Genomic DNA, 17,279 nt, shown 5'->3' with positions numbered 1-17,279 from the left:
TCCCTGGAAGTGGCTGCAGCTGTGGAAAGTGATCTGAAGGTCCTTCCATCCGCTGCAGCCGAGCAGGTGCCCACTCTTTCGACGTTCCCCCCGTTATCCTGCGAGTCCTCCCTGGAGCTGCTTTCCCGGTTGAAATCTGGATCCCCCTTGGATGCGTGTCCGGCCAAATGCCTGAGCTCGGTGGCACCAGCTATTAACAACTTGCTGAACCCCTTGCTCAACATGTCTCTGAGTTCTGGAGTGGTCCCTAATGAATGGAAGCATGCTCTTATTCTCCCGCTTATTAAGAAACCTCTGCTCGACCCTTTACAGTGGGCCAACTATAGACCAATCTCCCTCCTCCCTGCCCTGGCGAAGGTGGCGGAGAAACATGTTCAGCTTACTCTTACCACCTTTATAGAGAATAACAAACTGCTGCATGACTCCCAATCTGGTTTCCGTGCTAATTACAGTACGGAGACAGCTCTTGTGGAGGTGACCGACGCCATCAGGGAAACGCTTGATCTTGGGGGAAAGGCCATGTTGGTCTTGCTGGACCTGTCGGTGGCATTCGACACCGTCCCACACGCCGGCCTCCTCCGAAGACTCCGGGAGGTAGGTCTGCGGGGGACGGTGTTGGACTGGTTTCAATCCATCCTAACCGACCGTCGGCAGGTGATCTGGGCTCCTCCGTTCTCCGCGGAAATGCCTTCGCTAGAGGTGGGGGTGCCTCAAGGATCCATCCTGAGCCCCACCATATTTAACATTTATGTGGCCCCTTTGGCGAAGGTCGCGGAGGCATTTGGAGCCCGGGTCATTTCATACGCTGACGACACCCAGCTCCTGTTCACCTGCAGGAAGGGAGAGGTTTTCAATGGCGACAGAATCAGAGACTGCCTGAGTGCTGTTTTTGCATGGTTTCAGCACCAGAACCTGAAATGTAACTCGGATAAGTCCGAGTTGCTCTTTTTTGGCTGCGCTGAGGACCCTGGCTGGAAATCGTGGTGGCCTTCCGACATGTTCCCCCCTGAGAAACCATCTGCCCAAGTAAAAAATCTGGGTGTGGTATTTGACGACAGTCTTTCTTTTCGTCCCCACATCACGGGCCTGGCGGGGAAATGTTTCGGTATCTTGAAGATGGTGAGGAAATTTCTCCCACTGCTTTCCCTTCAATATCGCAAGAACATCGTGCAAGCACTCGTGGGTTCGCGTTTAGATTACGCTAACGCACTTTTCTCTGGTCTGCCTAAATATCTGGTATCCAGATTGCAAGTTGTCCAAAACTCGGCGGCCAGAGCCATCTTTGGCCTTCCACGGAGAGCCAGTGCCTCTCTACTGCGCGGCAGGCTGCATTGGCTGTCTATCCCCAGCAGAATTAGTATCAAGGTCCTCACGTTGGCGTTTAAAGCCCTCCACTGCATTGGCCCAGCTTACCTCAGGAAGCGGATTGTTCTCTACGTTCCCCGGAGGAGTTTGAGATCTGCTGACCTGGCTAAAGTGGAGATACCAGTGATCAAACGTGTGCGGATGGGAGGCCGGTCTTTCCAGTTTATGGCGGCCAGGTTGTGGAATGAGCTCCCTCTATCACTCCGCAAGGCTAATAATCTTCTGGCCTTTAGAAAGGAGCTCAAGACGCTCCTTTTCTCCACCTAACCAGTGGGCCTACAGTGTTTCTGCCGCTGGGTTTTTCTTGGTTGTGTTCAGGACTCTCTGCCAAAGTGCCGGGACACCCGATCTGGGTAGCCGTGCGCTCAAGAAATACAGTTCTAACATAACATAACAACATAACATAGAAAATATACAATATAAATCAAACAGGTTAGCTGGCACCACTAACATATACAAGTGGACACACTACAAGATGGCGGCTATAGAATCTAGAATAAACCAACTAGTCAACAACAAGTAGAAACCAGGTGGAACAAATTAACCAATTAAGAAAGGTATATAACCTAGAGACATCATGAAGGTTAACTAGTTCCAAAAAAGCGGGAGAAGAGGAAGACGCCACGCAGTTCAGCTACCATTATCAAGTAAGTAAAACAGAGAGAGGGGGCTCTACTTAGAAAGAGAACAGGCACAATATAATTTTCATTATTTTTATTATTTTATTTATTTGTGTCCCTAGAGTTGTCAGCTAAATTTTAAAAAGCTCCAACTAAGATACTGCAGAATTTAAAGAATTGGACGAATAAGAGAGTGAACTAATCAGAAAGTAACTCCTTGTCTAACCAGAAAGGTAAGATCACCATAATCACAAGATAGTACAGCAGGGATACTAGAATGGCTTAGATTGAAAACAGGAATTATTTCTCAAACAGAGCAGCCAGAAAGACAGAAGGAAAAGAAAAGGTAGCTCCCAGAGGCGTTCTTCCCACCACGCAAAGGGACATGGGAAGAGGACCGGTAAGAACTTAGAATATCAACATGTCTCACTGATACAGGAAAAGAATAGTATTACCAAAAAAAATATATCTTTTCCCAATCAGGATTGAAGTTGGTCCCATCCACATAAACAGAGTGAAAACCCAAAAAAATCAACATATAAGGTAAACAACCAGGACCATTGGTCTTGTAAGTGACTATATAAGATAGAACCAATAATTGAATGGAAAAGTTTTTCTTCTAGCACAAATAAAGAAACAGTGCAAAGAGCGGATAGAAACAGGCTCATAGGCACCAGATCCAGGATAATAATTCACCTGGGTAAGTTATTAGGTGGAGGTAGAACAAATAAGGTAAACTGCCCTTGATGTTAATTAAATAAATATCTAACATATATCTAGAGCACAAAACCATGATATATGTCCTTGATAAAAATCCTTGAACAAATATGCAAGCAATAAGTGGTGGGGACTGTAGAGCCAATAAGGTAAACAGTCCTCGATGTGAATTAAACCAACATCCAACATGTATCTAGAGCACAGAACCCTGATATATGTCTTTGATGTAAATCCTTGAGCAAATATGCAGGAAACTAGAGATGCATTTAGAACAATATAAATGAACTTAGGATTGCAATATGTGAGGGTTACTGAATCTTAGGGCAAAATTAAACAGATGTATCAATCTAAGTGCAATTGATGTTACAATGGAATGGGACCTAATGATATGTACTGTGATCTTTGTAGATGTGACAAATACAGGGAGTCCTGAAGAAGGTGCAGGAATAAAACAAAGGGCACCGAAACGCCGCGTCAACAGTTTGTTCCTTTATGATTGTTTGACTAACAAATGTGATTTTTTAACATATTGATGTACACAGTGCTAATGATAGCATTTTTTAATCTTCATTACTGTTTTTTTAATCTTCATTACTGCTTTTTAACATTTGAGTGTATATTTTTGCAAAAATTGTAAGTGTATTTCTTGTTGTCTCAAATAACATGCCCTATGTTATTATGAGTTTTTAACCTTTATAAAATAAAATAATGACATTTTATATAAACTTTTGTCCGTGTGCATAACGGCTCTATAGTACTTGTGTGTCAAATAGATTGTTCTAGTTGTAAATTCAGTAACCCATACAACACTGCAATTCCATTGTCTCTCAATGAGAACGTCCCTCTAGGGATGTATCTTATTTACAACTGACCATATTCAGGAGAAGGAGTTCTGTATTGTGTAACATTTTGTTTCTGAGCGTCCCCTGAAAGTTTGGGGGGGTTTCGTGAAGAGGGGGCTGAGAAAAAAGGGGGGTCCCAAAACGTGTTTTTAACATTGAGTTTTCTATAGGGCGGTTGGACTCACTTTTAGCTCGAACGGCTGAATGGATTTCCACCAAACTTGGCAAAATTGTAGGGACTGGTAGCCCGATGTGCCTTTGCTATGTCTCAAGATATGTGCTCCAGTGGATTTTGAGTAATTTAGGTTCAAAAAAATATATATATCTGTAAGCGCGCCCCGGTACGCGCACAGGGGAGCGCTCCTGGCGCGCTACGCGACATGCGCACGGAAAGCTGAGTGGCTCTCGGGTATCTGTAAACATTCTAAACAGTCCGGAGCAGCCGCCATCTTGTGTCTCGGTAGGATCGAGACACAAGAGGTGGCCAAAACAAAGGGGGAAATGACCATAAGGGGGCAGAGTAGATCCTCCCTGACCCCTAAGTTTGATGTGGGGGCTTTAAAAGGGCCCCGAGGGGCAAAAAAAATAAATATTTTTTTTCAGTTTTTTTTCGGGGGGAGCACCCGGTACGCGCACCGGGAAGCGGTCCGGGGAGCGTACTATGGGGAAAAAAGAATGATAGACTTTTCAAATATTGTATGTTTATTGATTGTTCTTTTTGTTGTTTTTTTTTTTTAATTTAAATAGCAACATGTAGGAACCAATGCAGAGTCTAAAATGTAATATACACCGTCTCCTTTGTAGATATCTTGCATGTTGTTTCAGAAGTTATTGTGTTATATGGAATTCATACCATAGTCTGTCAGGAAAGCAGAAACAATATGGAGGCAGGAGATGATACAGAGATGTTAAATACACATTGGAGATAATATAGTTGGAGAAAGGAAGTAACTATGAGCAAACTTACTATGTAACACAAAAAAGTTGCACAGTATATGTTAAGTCTCACTTTATATTATATCTTTTTGTGTACTATTTCATAATTTTCATATAAAAATGAATAATGTCTCAAACAATTTTAACTTTTAAAATTTAAATTTACTGTTCTGATTTTTCAAAATCTAAAAGAATTTGCAACATTAATTCATCTGGTATGTCCTCCTTTTCATTCCATGATTCACATTCTTCAACACATTTAATTAAGTCTTGGTCTACAGTGTCATCCAAAAAGTCTATTTCTTATTTGTCTTCCTTAAGATTGTTTTCCATATTAATTTCAAATGAAATATTATTTTCATTTTGTTGTGCTTCCATTTTACACTAACTATATATCGCGCACCCGCAATCCACTGCTGATGATGTCACATATTACATCATTCATGACATGGTCAGTGACATCACTGATGACATCACTGTTGACAACTCAAATGACATCACTGACAACATCACTGATGACATCATTCATGTGATAATACGATGAACCTCTTCAGACTCTAATATAACCTTAGATACACTCAGTGTAAACAGACACTCACAGATTGTCACTCATCCATGGAGTTACTCATACACCTAGTCAGTCATGCAAAGAATCAATCACACCTCCATTTCCTCAACTATACAGTTATACACACCTTACTTATTCAAACATTTTCTAACACATATTTACTCTCTTATACAATCACTGATACAAGTTTTCAATGATCCATGCAGCCACTTAAACATTCACTGGCTCTTAGACACAGTAATTTATATATGTCAACTCTCACATGTACTGTGTTTTACATATGTACTTACTTTGACATGTAGCACTGAGATATCCATTCACTCACCAATACACTCATGCACACAGTCAACCACCCATACAGCTGTTTCCACATGCAGTTTTGAACCCATACATCTAGTGAATCAACTGTTCACACATCTATGCACAGAGTCACACACCTCCCAGCCACCTAGACACACACACTCACTCTCCCATACAAATATTTTGGCAACCAATCAATAACCCATATAGTTACTCATATAGCTACTGATCAACACATGCAGCAGTTTACAGAACAACAGATATAATGATGCACAAATTAAGACAGTTTAGACACTAACCCATGCACTCAGTGAGATACATTTAATCACTCTCTCATACAGTCAGTCATGCACCTACTAAATCCTTCATCCAGACACTTATACATCCACTCATTCTTCAATATGTAAGACATATTTTAACTTTACAGAAACATACAGTCACTGGATGATGTCATCAGTGATGTCATCAGTGATGTCACTGACCATGTCATGAATGATGTAATATGTGACATCATCAGCAGTGGATTGCGGGTGCGCGATATATAGTTAGTGCAACTAACTATATATGCGAATTTCAATGGTTTTGTGTGAGTAAGATAAGGTTTTGTAAATGCTAATTCCTAACTATATATGGTCTATAACCTATGGTTTTTTCAGTGAATATATATATATATATATATATATATGTATATATATATATATATATATATATATATATATTTATATACACACACAATTTCTTTCCCCCTAGTACCATTCATGGATCCGCAGAGAATCCACTGATCTGTGTCACCAAGATTGAAAATGTGTGGGCTTTTGCCCTTTTCAAACATTTATGACCCCAGGAGTTAGCAGGATTATTTTTTAAGAGGGGAGGATGGCCCTCTCTTCCAGATTTGCATAGGCCCCAGGGACCCCATCCCACACAGCCAATTGGTTCAATGAGAGGTGGGGTGCTGGCCCACCTAAAGCCTTCCAAATGCCCAGTGACACCATCCCCAAAGCCGACTGGTTCACTAAGGGGAGGAGGTCATATACAGGGTATGAATCATTGTTTACTGATTTACACATATAAACATTTGATGCACTACAAAATCGTACTGAGACAAACATTAAACAATTCATGTGTGCAAAAATACGAAATACAATATGTATTTATAATTGAAAAAACATGCATTCAAATAAATTAATATATGAAATGCAATTGGGGTACATAATCAGGAAGAATGTTAAGATTACAACACCATGGCACCCTTGCTATTTACACACCTACTGTTAAGGCAAGCAACTTCAATCTGCAGTTACAGTGGCAAACATGGGTGACACACTATGCACAGCAGCTGATACAGAATGGAGCTCGTGGTCAGATCTGGCAGAAACCCGATATTGCTTTAGTGAAGAGTGGCCTGCTCTCCCATCGTCTGCTCAGTCAGCCTTCTAAAACCAATTCAGCAGGGCAACATAATTTCTATCCACTATCCAAAGGAATGCAAAACTGATGGGAGTTCTTTGACGGTTATCTATAGTATGCCTTATTATGGCGTTGAACGAGCAGCAGATGATGATGCATGTTAACAGGCAGAACACATTTCAAATATGTACTTAATATATCACATGTTCATTACTATGTACATTTATTTCAGAAGGAAAACTTACGTTGAGGACATGAGGCTGATACTCCTGTTGGTCCCACATTACGGAAGTATTCTACAAAATAGCAACAAAAAGAGATAACTTGTAGCTACTACATGAGTATAAATTGTTGCAAAACATATATATGTTGCTACCAAGCTAAACACCGGGATTGCACTACTGTCTCCGTTCACAGCAAATGCAGAAATCAGAAATTCCATAAGTGTAATAGAATGCCCTCATCCTCTAAACTCAGCATTATTAGGAAGAAGGCAAGAGCAAGTGTCGATGAACAATATAGAGAAGGTTCTACTTACTGGAAAACCTTCACCGTTTGAGCATTTTTATCCACTGCTAATTTATTTTATGTCTGACATAACAGTGAAATGATATACAATATAATAAAATGGGAAAAAACCTGCAGATTGAGTATGGTATTTATTTACAAGAAAGAAATTGCTTAAACCCAAAGACATTCGAAACATGCAACATTAAAGTACATTACTCAGTTGGACGCACTGCATTTGCTCAAATTGTGTAAGGGGTCTTTTACAATGTTTTGCTTTATCATAGTATCCACCAAAAAGTACGGTAAAGAAATGTGCACTACCTATTTTTGTGAATTCAAAAAACAAGCACTCATATTCAGAACAAGCATTAACAATGGCAATATATATTTGCTTTGTATAGTGCATACAGAGGCAACAACAGAAATCCAGACATTCTGCATTCATCAGGACACTCAAATCCTAATCATAGTTCGTGAAGTAGCGCTACGCGTAGCTACGCGAAGTGCACTTCGCCAGCAACGTGTAGCAATACGCGAACTGCGTAGTGCACTGTTCGCGATGATTGCACAGTGCCGGATGCTTGTCTGCACTGTGCAATCATTGAAAACGGCATCTTGCACAGTTCGAGCTGTCGTTTTCTGCCGCTCAAGTAGATTTTTACTCGAGCAGCAGCTTTCTCAAAACGGACTGATAGTATCTCATTGCGAGCGGCCGCGAGCATACGCGACCACTCGCAATGAGAAACCTGACCTCCCCGTGTGGAGAATCTCGCTGGGAGGTTTATTTTCCACGCTCGGGATCAGCAACTTGATGTTGCTGATCACGGACAAAGAAAGTCTCACCTGTCACCAACATGACGTTGAAGCCAGTGAGCAAGCAAAAAATGACCGCTGCACTACGCTACACTATGCTACGGGTGTTTGCACTGTGCTACGTGCAATTCATGTAGTGCGAAGTAGCGCAAACTTCGCAAACTATACGAGCGTAGCGTAGTGCTTTACCCAGGCCTAATTTACAGGCAATTAGAGTTCTTAGGCGCATGATAAATCGACAGTCAGGGCCTCCTTACGATGTCGGGTGGACATGAAACCATTGTGGTCTCGGGAAAGACGACCTCCAGTCGGGAGTCGCAACACCGCTATTACAACCCCCATTTCCCTGTGGGAGCTTGTCCTGCAGCCTTAAACCAGCTGCAGCACAAGCTCCCATAGAGAAATTGGAGTTTCTGTTAATCCCTGCAGTTGGAGGCTTTCAAACCGACATCTCTGGTTTCACTTTCGACCACCGTATTACAATGACGGCGGTCGCTAGTGAAACCGGACGGTCATTCCCGCTGGCTTGCAACGAGCTCAAGGAGCCAGTCAGCCAGTTGGAACCGACACGTAATCCCTTAAGGATGGTGTTTCCACCATCAGGATTAAGATGTCGGTTTCCCACAGGTCTTCCATGCTATGCTTTCTGACATGGAAAGCCTGTCAGAAAGTGACTTTGGGTGTTCCTAGATGGGCCTCCTTCCTGCAGCCTTCAGTTGGAGGCCCTACACCTCTGGTAATCCATGCAAAATGATGCAGGGATTAATAGACTACCATTTCTCTATGGGAGCTTGTGCTGTGGGCTGTCAACGGCTGCAGCACACACTTCTATAGAGAAATGGGAGTAATCGACCACACCATGTGCTGTCACATTGTAATAGCGGTGTCAGGCGAACATGAGTCGCCCCGACATCGTAATGCAGCCCATAATATGGCCCTCAATGTGTCAAGTTTGCACTGTGTGAAGAGCTCTTTAGAGAGTTACTTGGGGAGAGTGACCTTCAGTGTGATTAGGCTCGACAGATGCCTGGCTAGCGAGGCTGCGAGGCTCCCTTAAGAAACTCCTGCCTGAAGAGGAAAGCTCTTTCTGCGGCCTCTGCTGAGAGGTCAGTGCAGGATGTGGGTGGAGTAAAGGATTATCTTCTGCCATATTACTGAAGATATATTTGAATATCAATGGCAAACATTTCAAGTTCCTGAACCATGACAAAGGAATGGCCAAATGCTGCAAAGACAAACTGACTTGGTTTAACCCTTTCGATGCTGATGACGAGCTCAGCTCGTCATCACCCACGGGTGTCGTGTGCTGATGACGAGCTGAGCTCGTCATGGTGCCACTAAAATGGCATTTTCCAGCACAGGGGGGGGGGAAACGCCTAGCAGCCATGTTGTTAATTACATCTAAACACCATTACAGCATTTGCGTTAATATCTTAACTCCAGGAATGGATATAATAATCTGATTCTCTCTGGGGTGTGGTCTGCTGAGGCAGAAGGTGCTGGAACCTGGCAATGGGCAGTTGGAAGGAGGAGACCCCTGACTGCCCCCAGGCACCTAACAGCAACAGAAGAAGAGCCCAGGACCAGTGCACAGAAGAAGAGGCCTCTGCACAGGGAGAAGAGAGACACAGGGAGCCAGTGAAAACCGCTCCCTGCAGAATTAACCCACTTGGAGACCCAGAGGACAAAGGAGAGTGCTCCCAGTGGCTGGGGGATGCCACCAGGAGCAAAAAGACATGAAAATGGGGCAAATCGGACTCCAGGGGTCCCCGCCTGGGACTGATGACGAAACACGTGGGCCTCTGCCACCGGTCGCAATCATGCTCCCGGGGTGGGTCAGGTCCCGGAGGCTGCCCCAGGAGGAAGCAAAGTCGAGGGTGCTGTCGGGCCCCCGTGAAGATGCCAGAAGGGGGCCAGGAGCCCACCCTGGCCCACGGTAAAGTGACAAAGGGGGGGAGCGCTGTTGCGCCCCCCCATGAAAATGGCCATGAGGGGGTGCCAGGAGCCCACCCTGGCCCCCGCCAATGTGGGGGAGCGACGTGGCACCCCCCTGAAGATGTTCGGGGGCCTGGAACCCCATCCCGGGGCCCCAAAGTCACGAAAGGGGTCTGGCACCCCATCCTCAGGACCCAAAGACCGGCTGAAGCTGGAGGGAGGCGGGGGAGTGCCGTCGCACTCCCCCGAAGTCGACCAGCACCAGCAGGAACCTCCTTGTCTGCCCGTGGGCAGACAAGAATGAAGGTACCGGCTCCTGCGGCCGCACACGGAGGTGCGGGTTGCGCAGGGGGCCGGCCAGAGTAGCCAGGGGTTGGCTCCCCGGGCTGCTCGTCTGCGTGCTGGCCTCACGGGAGGTCAGGGTGGGACCGTACCTTCCTGAAGTAAAGAGGAACGCACTCCCTCGCAGGAGCAGCCGGGGGTGGGGTCCCCGAGCTGCAAGGAAACCCCTGGGGGTCCTGGTGGGACTGGGCCCCCCAACGAGCCGCAGCCAGCCACCTGGGGGTCCGGATGGGGCTGGGCCCCCCATGGAGAACGAGGCAGCGGGGGAGCCGCTACTATAATATGCGCAAGGAATGAGCCTGAAGAGCCCCATAATGCCTTGCAAGGCATAGGGAAAACATCATTTTGGTACTTGTGGTGGCCCCAGGAGAACGGGTTGCCGCCACATTTTTGCTAAGGTGCAGGGGGAGCTGCTTGAGAAGCACAGTTTCCCCAGCACGAAACTGGAAGTCCCTCTCTAAGTCACATGGGGACTTAAAAATAATAACCCCTCAAGGGCTCAGCCAACATTTTAACTCATCTTGGGCTAGAACTTTTGTTCTACAGCTGGAGGAGGATTGAAAAGTGCATCATGGAGTGACCGTGGTGCGAAGAGCTGAGTTGGGGAAGTCAGGAGAAGGGCATCCCCTGGAGGTGAAGAAGTGTAATTGCTCTGGAAATGATTTTACTAATGTTATCTCTTTTGGCGGGACTGAAGGTTGCATGTGTAATGTGAAGTACTGGTGTAAGGTCATGTCATAAGCAAAGTGTATTTAAGTGGCTAGACACTCCTGCTAGGGTGTCTGACCGTATTTACTTAATCCTGTGATCATCTGTGATGCCTTAAGGGGCTGTAATTGCAATACATTTTTAATGATATCCAAATGTTATGAGTACGATCATTCTAAAGTGGTGCTTAAACATGTATTCTTGCGGCTGCTGTTAGGTGAGGAACAACTTAGACTGTTAGCCCTGAAGATGTAGAGGTGCATACTTTATGGTCAGTAGGAGATGCTCAGTCAGGGTTATGTGTCACCAAGGCAAGTGTATCCATTTTTAATGCTGGTTGATGTAATGGGGGGGTCGCCACTGGAATGGTGCTAGTGTGCAGGGTCCTCGCTCCAGATTATGACCAATTCACTGCATTGGGGGCAAGATGATGTATATACATGGGAGTGGTGGTACTAGACCCTACCCCCCTAACGGAGGGGTGGAGATCTTAACCAATATCACAAAGTAATTTTAACAGCTTATGTATTTTTGTAAATTGGTGCACTGTATTGAGTAGTGTGGGTGTTTAATAAATGTACTCTTACTTTTATAAAGCAAAGTACAGACTGGACAATCAATTATCGAGTGTTATTTTTGCGCACCAGCAAATGGTGATTACTAGCACACACCACCTCCCTTGAGTAAGCCTCAGACTGCTCTGCTCTGCTACCTTCTGATAGTCAGGAGCTACAATTGGGTGTTTGGTTCCAAGTGAAGGACCACATAAAGAACTCTGCAAAAGCTCTACTCCCTAAAACACCTCAAGAAAATGAAACCTTTCATTCCTCAAGATGATCTCAAGACAATTGTACAATCCCTAGTCCTTTCTAAACTGGACTACGGGAACGCCATTCTAACAGGTGCTCCAAAAGCTCACCTAGCCCCACTAGGTCAGTCCTTAACAAGGTGGCCTCACTTATAACTGGCGGAAAGAGATTTGAACACATCTCACCAACCCTCAACGCACTTAACTGGCTTCCCATGGAATGTAGATGTATTTGCAAACTGGCCTGCATTACACACAAGGCCCTCCACACCCAATCCCCCAATTACCTGAACAGCAAACTGGTAAAAGCAGGAAAATGAAGAACTCTGAGAAGCACCAACTCACTGCTTCTCATCCCCCCGAAATTGAAAAGGAAAGCGACCCAATGCCGATCCTTCTCTCGTAATCTTACCAGGATATGGAACACACTCCCTATGGATCTCATATGCAACCCCTCCTTCCCTGCTTCAAAAAGGACCTGAGACGCCTCCTCAACCAATACTTCTCTGACCAAGCCAGCCAACCTAGGAATCAATAGACAATTGGATTCCCCTCTCACGCTGACTTTCAATGATGGGGGTCATCTGACTGTTCCAATCACCTGTGTTTTTCACTCCTTCACTGTATACTTAAGTGTGAGGTCTTTGCTTATATATTTATACATCCTCTTGTCATGTGATGTAGTGCAACTTTTTCTTTTCCTTTGTGATTGTGGAGCGCTCTGATTCCCACGGGTCTAGCTAGCGCTATATAAAACTTTATAAATAATAAATAAATAAATAAATCACTATTTTACCTTCCTCATATGACTTGTAAATGAAAGATTAGTATTTTGATATCGTGTAGATCTGATCTTAGATCGGTGTTTCTGTGTATGATTATTGCAAATGTGACCAAGATATTGCTGGGCAGTTAACGGTTTAGAAAACAAGCATTGGCAAAGCCAATCGGTCTTGCCATATATTTACGTTTTTTCGTATTAGTCATTCTGTTGTAACTTTGTTTTCAGTTTACATAACCAAAGTAATAACATTTACCTGTGGTAAATAGTAGCCAACCAATGAAAAAAAGGCTTTCAGTTAAGATAACGTTTTTATTGGCTCTATTTTAACTAATCTTTAAATGTGCTCATGTAGTATGCTTTTATAGTTTCTGTTTTTAAACCAAATAAAACTTTTTGAATTTTGAATTAATCTTTAACTTTTGACCTGCTTTTGGTTCTAGAGAGTTTGATGGTGTAAGCGAGTGGAAATGCAAGCCCCGTAACCAAAAGCAACAAAACAGCTTTTTTAACATATGCATGCTATTTTAAAAACGTGTGAAGTACTTAACTGCGGCTCCAAGAAGACGGACAGGGCTATGCAGCTACTTTGAAGTTATTTGTTTCTTTCTGCTTGCAAAGCACACGATCTGAAGAAGACCTGTGAAGTACTCGGGTGCGGCTTTAACACCAAGCAGCAAGTTTGTAATTATGTGTTTGTTTGTACTCCAGAAGCATATATTTAGAAAAAGACCTGTGAACTCCTTGGCTGTGGCTCCAACAAAACGGACTTTGAATCAGGCACCAACTTAGAAACAAAAAAAAAGCGTGTTTCTGTGTGCCTAGGAAGCACACTGTGGGCAGGAGCTGAAACCTTTTGCACTTTATTACCATTACACGCTTGGCTCAAAAACAATGCAGCACAAACATACATTGTATTGTTGATTAAAACTATGTATATGTGTAACTGGGAGGCATATGATTATTAAAGGCTGAAACCTTTTGTACTTTATGGACATGACGTGCTTGGCTAAAAAACAACACAGTACGACAACAAATCTTGACAAAGACAGAAACATAGTAAGCAGCTGCTACAAAAAAAAACTGTTTCTGTCTGGAAGGCATATGATTAACCCGGGCTCTAATCTTTTGCACTTTAAAAACTCTTAAGGAATAGAGCTAATGGGTCTGTCCTCGCACATCACTGTGTGTGTATCTTGAAGGATAGCGCTGCTGTCTCTATTCTCACACATCACTGTGTATATATTTTGAGGGCTAGCACTGCTGTGTCCGTCCTCGCACATCACTGTGTGTGCATCTTGAGGGATAGCGCTGCTGTCTCCGTCCTTGCAGAGCACCGTATGTGTATTTCGAGGGATGGCGCTGCTGTCTTATTCCTCGCAGAGCACTGCATGTGTATGTGGTATCTTAAAGGATAGTGCTGCTGTCTCCTTCTGCCTGACCACTGCATGTGTATGTGGTATCTCAAGGGATAGCGCTGCTGTCTCCTTTTTCGCAGAGCACTGCGTGTGTATGTGGTATCTTAAGGGATAGCACTACTGTCTTATTCCTCGCAGAGCACTGCATGTGTATGTGGTATCTTAAAGGATAGTGCTGCTGTCTCCTTCTGCCTGAGCACTGCATGTTTATGTTGAATCTCAAGGGATAGCGCTGCTGTCTCCTTTCTCGCAGAGCACTGCGTGTGTATGTGGTATCTCGAGGGATAGCACTACTGTCTTATTCCTCGCAGACCACTGCATGTGTATGTGTTATCTTGAGGGATAGCACTGCTGTCTCATTCTTCACTGAGCACTGTGTGTGTATGTTGAGGGATAGCGCTACTGTCTTCTTCCTTCTGGGATATCACTGCTGCCTCCTTCCTAGCTGAGCACTGCATGTGTATGTGGTATCTTGAGGGATAGCGCTGTTGACTCTGTCCTCGCACATCATTGTGTGAGTATCTTGAGGGGTAGCGCTGCTGTCTATGTTCTTGTAGAGCACTGTGCGTGCATCAAAGCTGAAACCTTTTGCGCTTTATCAACATGACTTATTAATATGACACGCTTGGCTGAAAAGCAGCAGAGTACGATAAAATGTAATCTTGAAAAAGATGGAAACACAGTAAGCAACTGCTAATAATAAATTCGTGTATTTGTGTCTAGAAGGCACAGCACTATCTCCACCCACCGCTGAGAGGAAGGAGCAAGCAAGCACAAGCAAAGAGGACGGGGAAGCAACGGCTTAGACAGAAAAACAAACATTGTCCATTTGAGCACTTTGTGTATTTATGGTATCTCGAGGGATAGCGCTGCTTTCTTATTCCTCGCAGAGCACTGTGTGTTGTTTACATGGTATCTCGAGGGATAGTGCTGCTGTCTCATTCCTCGCTAAGCACTGTGTGTGTATGTTGATGGATAGCATTGCTGTCTTTTTCTTGAAGGGATATCACTGCTCTTTCCTTCCTCGCTGAGCTCTTCATGTGTATGTGGTATTGAGAGATAGCGCTGCTGTCTCTGTCCTCACACATCACTGTGTGTGTATCTTGAGGGATAGCGCTGCTAGCTCTGTTCTCACACATCATTGTGTGTGTATTTTGAGGGATAGCGCTGCTGTGTCTGTCCTCGCATAGTACTGCGTGTGTATTAAGGCTGAAATCATTTGCACTTTATCAACATGAAAAGGGGGGGCCCTTGGCCCCCCCGCCTGCATGGCGGCGGGGCGACCGCCCCCCCCTTCGTGCCTCTCGGTGGTGGGGCGGGCCCTCCGCTCCCCCACAGCGTGTTGTGCTCCGCGCTCGCGGCTTCTTGTTTTAGTAACCTTTTCCGTTGTCTTTACTCTCCAGGCCGTCGGATCTCGGAGCATAACGCAGCGGAGGTCGTCCCACGGATCGCGGAGCAGGGTCGGCGTGTTTTTCCCCTTGTTGTTCGATCGAGACACCGGAGGGAGCAGAGGTCGTCCGGCGCCGCAGGGAACAGTGTCGGCGTGTTTAGGGAGAAGGAATCTGTGCACACAGACGAGTGGTCGGCGAGGCTGAGGTATTTGTCGGGTCGGGGGTGGGACCGGAAGCCTTTTAGCCGTATTCCGGCTCCAGAGAACGAGTGTGGGAATTGAAGATAGGATTGCACTGCCCAACGTGTTATTAAGGTTTGCATTGCTCTAAATTGATAGCGCTGCTGGGTGTGCCCCACATCATCTCCGTGATTTTGCCCCGTGTCGACTATCTCCTTGTTTCCCGCCTTCCATCGCCTCCCGCCGGCAGTAGAAATCGGTGGACACTGATTAATAGTGCATAGCGTGCAAGGGGAGGCGAAGCAGGGTCGACCAGGGTAGCCCCTGGATGGGAGACCCGGAGCAGTAATTTTGCAATTTTGTGCCGTTTTAATAGAAAGCAGTGGTTGTTTCAACTGAAGGTTTAACTGTATTTAGTTAGTTAAGTTATACAGCTGGAGGCAGCCTTGGGGGGTGGTTGATAAGGGGGTTCAAGCATCCAAGTACTGTAACCCTCTCTCCATAATTGTTTTAAACAACTGCTCCTGCCTCATACTCCCAGGTATTGATACATTTTCTTTTACAGGCAATTTAAGACAATATTGCTGCATTTCGATTGGTCAGCTCAAGGAGGTGGTCCTAGGACGCGGTTGCGGACACAATACCAGCAGCAAGTACGCACGATTGGTCAGTAAGAGGAGAGCGGGGGGCTAGCATTTCATTGCTCCTGGTAGCCGCCGGGTGGGTCTACGCTAGGTTTACTCACCCCTGACAAAACCGGATAAGCCGGTGGTGTTGCGGTTGCTGTTGCATGGTGCTTACAGCCCCCTGTACATCCTCCATCGAGTGAAGGTAGAAAGCACACGGACTCTCAAGTGTAACACTAGGAGTGTAGGCAGTGGTTTTCAAACATGCCAGGGCAAAGGGGTGGTAAAGGAGGGTCCAGGATGGAGGTTATGATGCAGGCCATGATGCGTGAAATGAGCGACATTAACAAACGATTGGGGAAACTTGATGAATTAGAGGCCCGCATCAATGAGAGGTTTGAGGATCCCCCTGGCCCATCTGGCAGGCCCGTTGGCCAGAGGTCGTCCCCCTTGCCAAGGGGGGATTTTGCTACCCCGCCTAGGTGGTCTAAGGCCAAGAAGCCCAGGTACACTGCCCCCGCTCCTGAGCCGGTAGTTCCGGTACCTATTACACCTGTACCCGCGGTTCCGGCCCCTCTTGCACCTATGCCTGTAGTTCCAGCTCCCGCGGCACCGGCTTCTGCCATTCCGCCTGGGCTCCCTCCTGCGGGGCCGGCCCCCTCGCCTGTAGTTCCGATCCCAGTCACGGGCCTGCCGCCACCGGCCGCTCCCTTGCCTCCTACACCTGTGCCACTGGATATGCCCCCAGTGGCGCCTGCAGTCCCAGCAGGTAACTTAGACTCAGTGCCTCCTGAACTGGTATCTCAGATAACGGCCTTGATGCCGTGTCTGCAGAAGGGGGGGGTGTTATCTGCTTCTTCGGATCATGCGGCGGAGGCAGCAAAGTTGGTGGAAAGGATTAAATCGGCAGCGGTGGCCGACAGTGCTGCTGGGCCCTCATCTTCTTCCCTCGCAGGTTCCAGCCCCGCCCAACCGAATGGAGATAGTGAGCAGCCGGCCCAGGTGCCCGG

General features: G+C 45.6%; 1 protein-coding gene across 1 annotated transcript in view; it reads right to left on the bottom strand.

Moving 5' to 3' along the window:
• Positions 1-17,279, bottom strand: part of LOC147727785 (uncharacterized) — a 1,253,841-nt gene that overhangs the window by 873,494 nt on the left and 363,068 nt on the right. Inside the window, exon 3 of the mRNA XM_086963180.1 lies at positions 7,004-7,054. Coding sequence (XP_086819306.1) covers positions 7,004-7,054 — 51 coding nt within the window. The remainder of the gene's footprint in view (positions 1-7,003; positions 7,055-17,279) is intronic.

The sequence above is a fragment of the Lissotriton vulgaris genome, chromosome 3_1 (assembly GCF_964263255.1).
Source record: "Lissotriton vulgaris chromosome 3_1, aLisVul1.2, whole genome shotgun sequence".
NCBI lineage: Eukaryota > Metazoa > Chordata > Amphibia > Caudata > Salamandridae > Lissotriton > Lissotriton vulgaris.
Note: the sequence above shows the minus strand (reverse complement) of the source record. Positions and strands in the feature narration are given on the sequence as shown.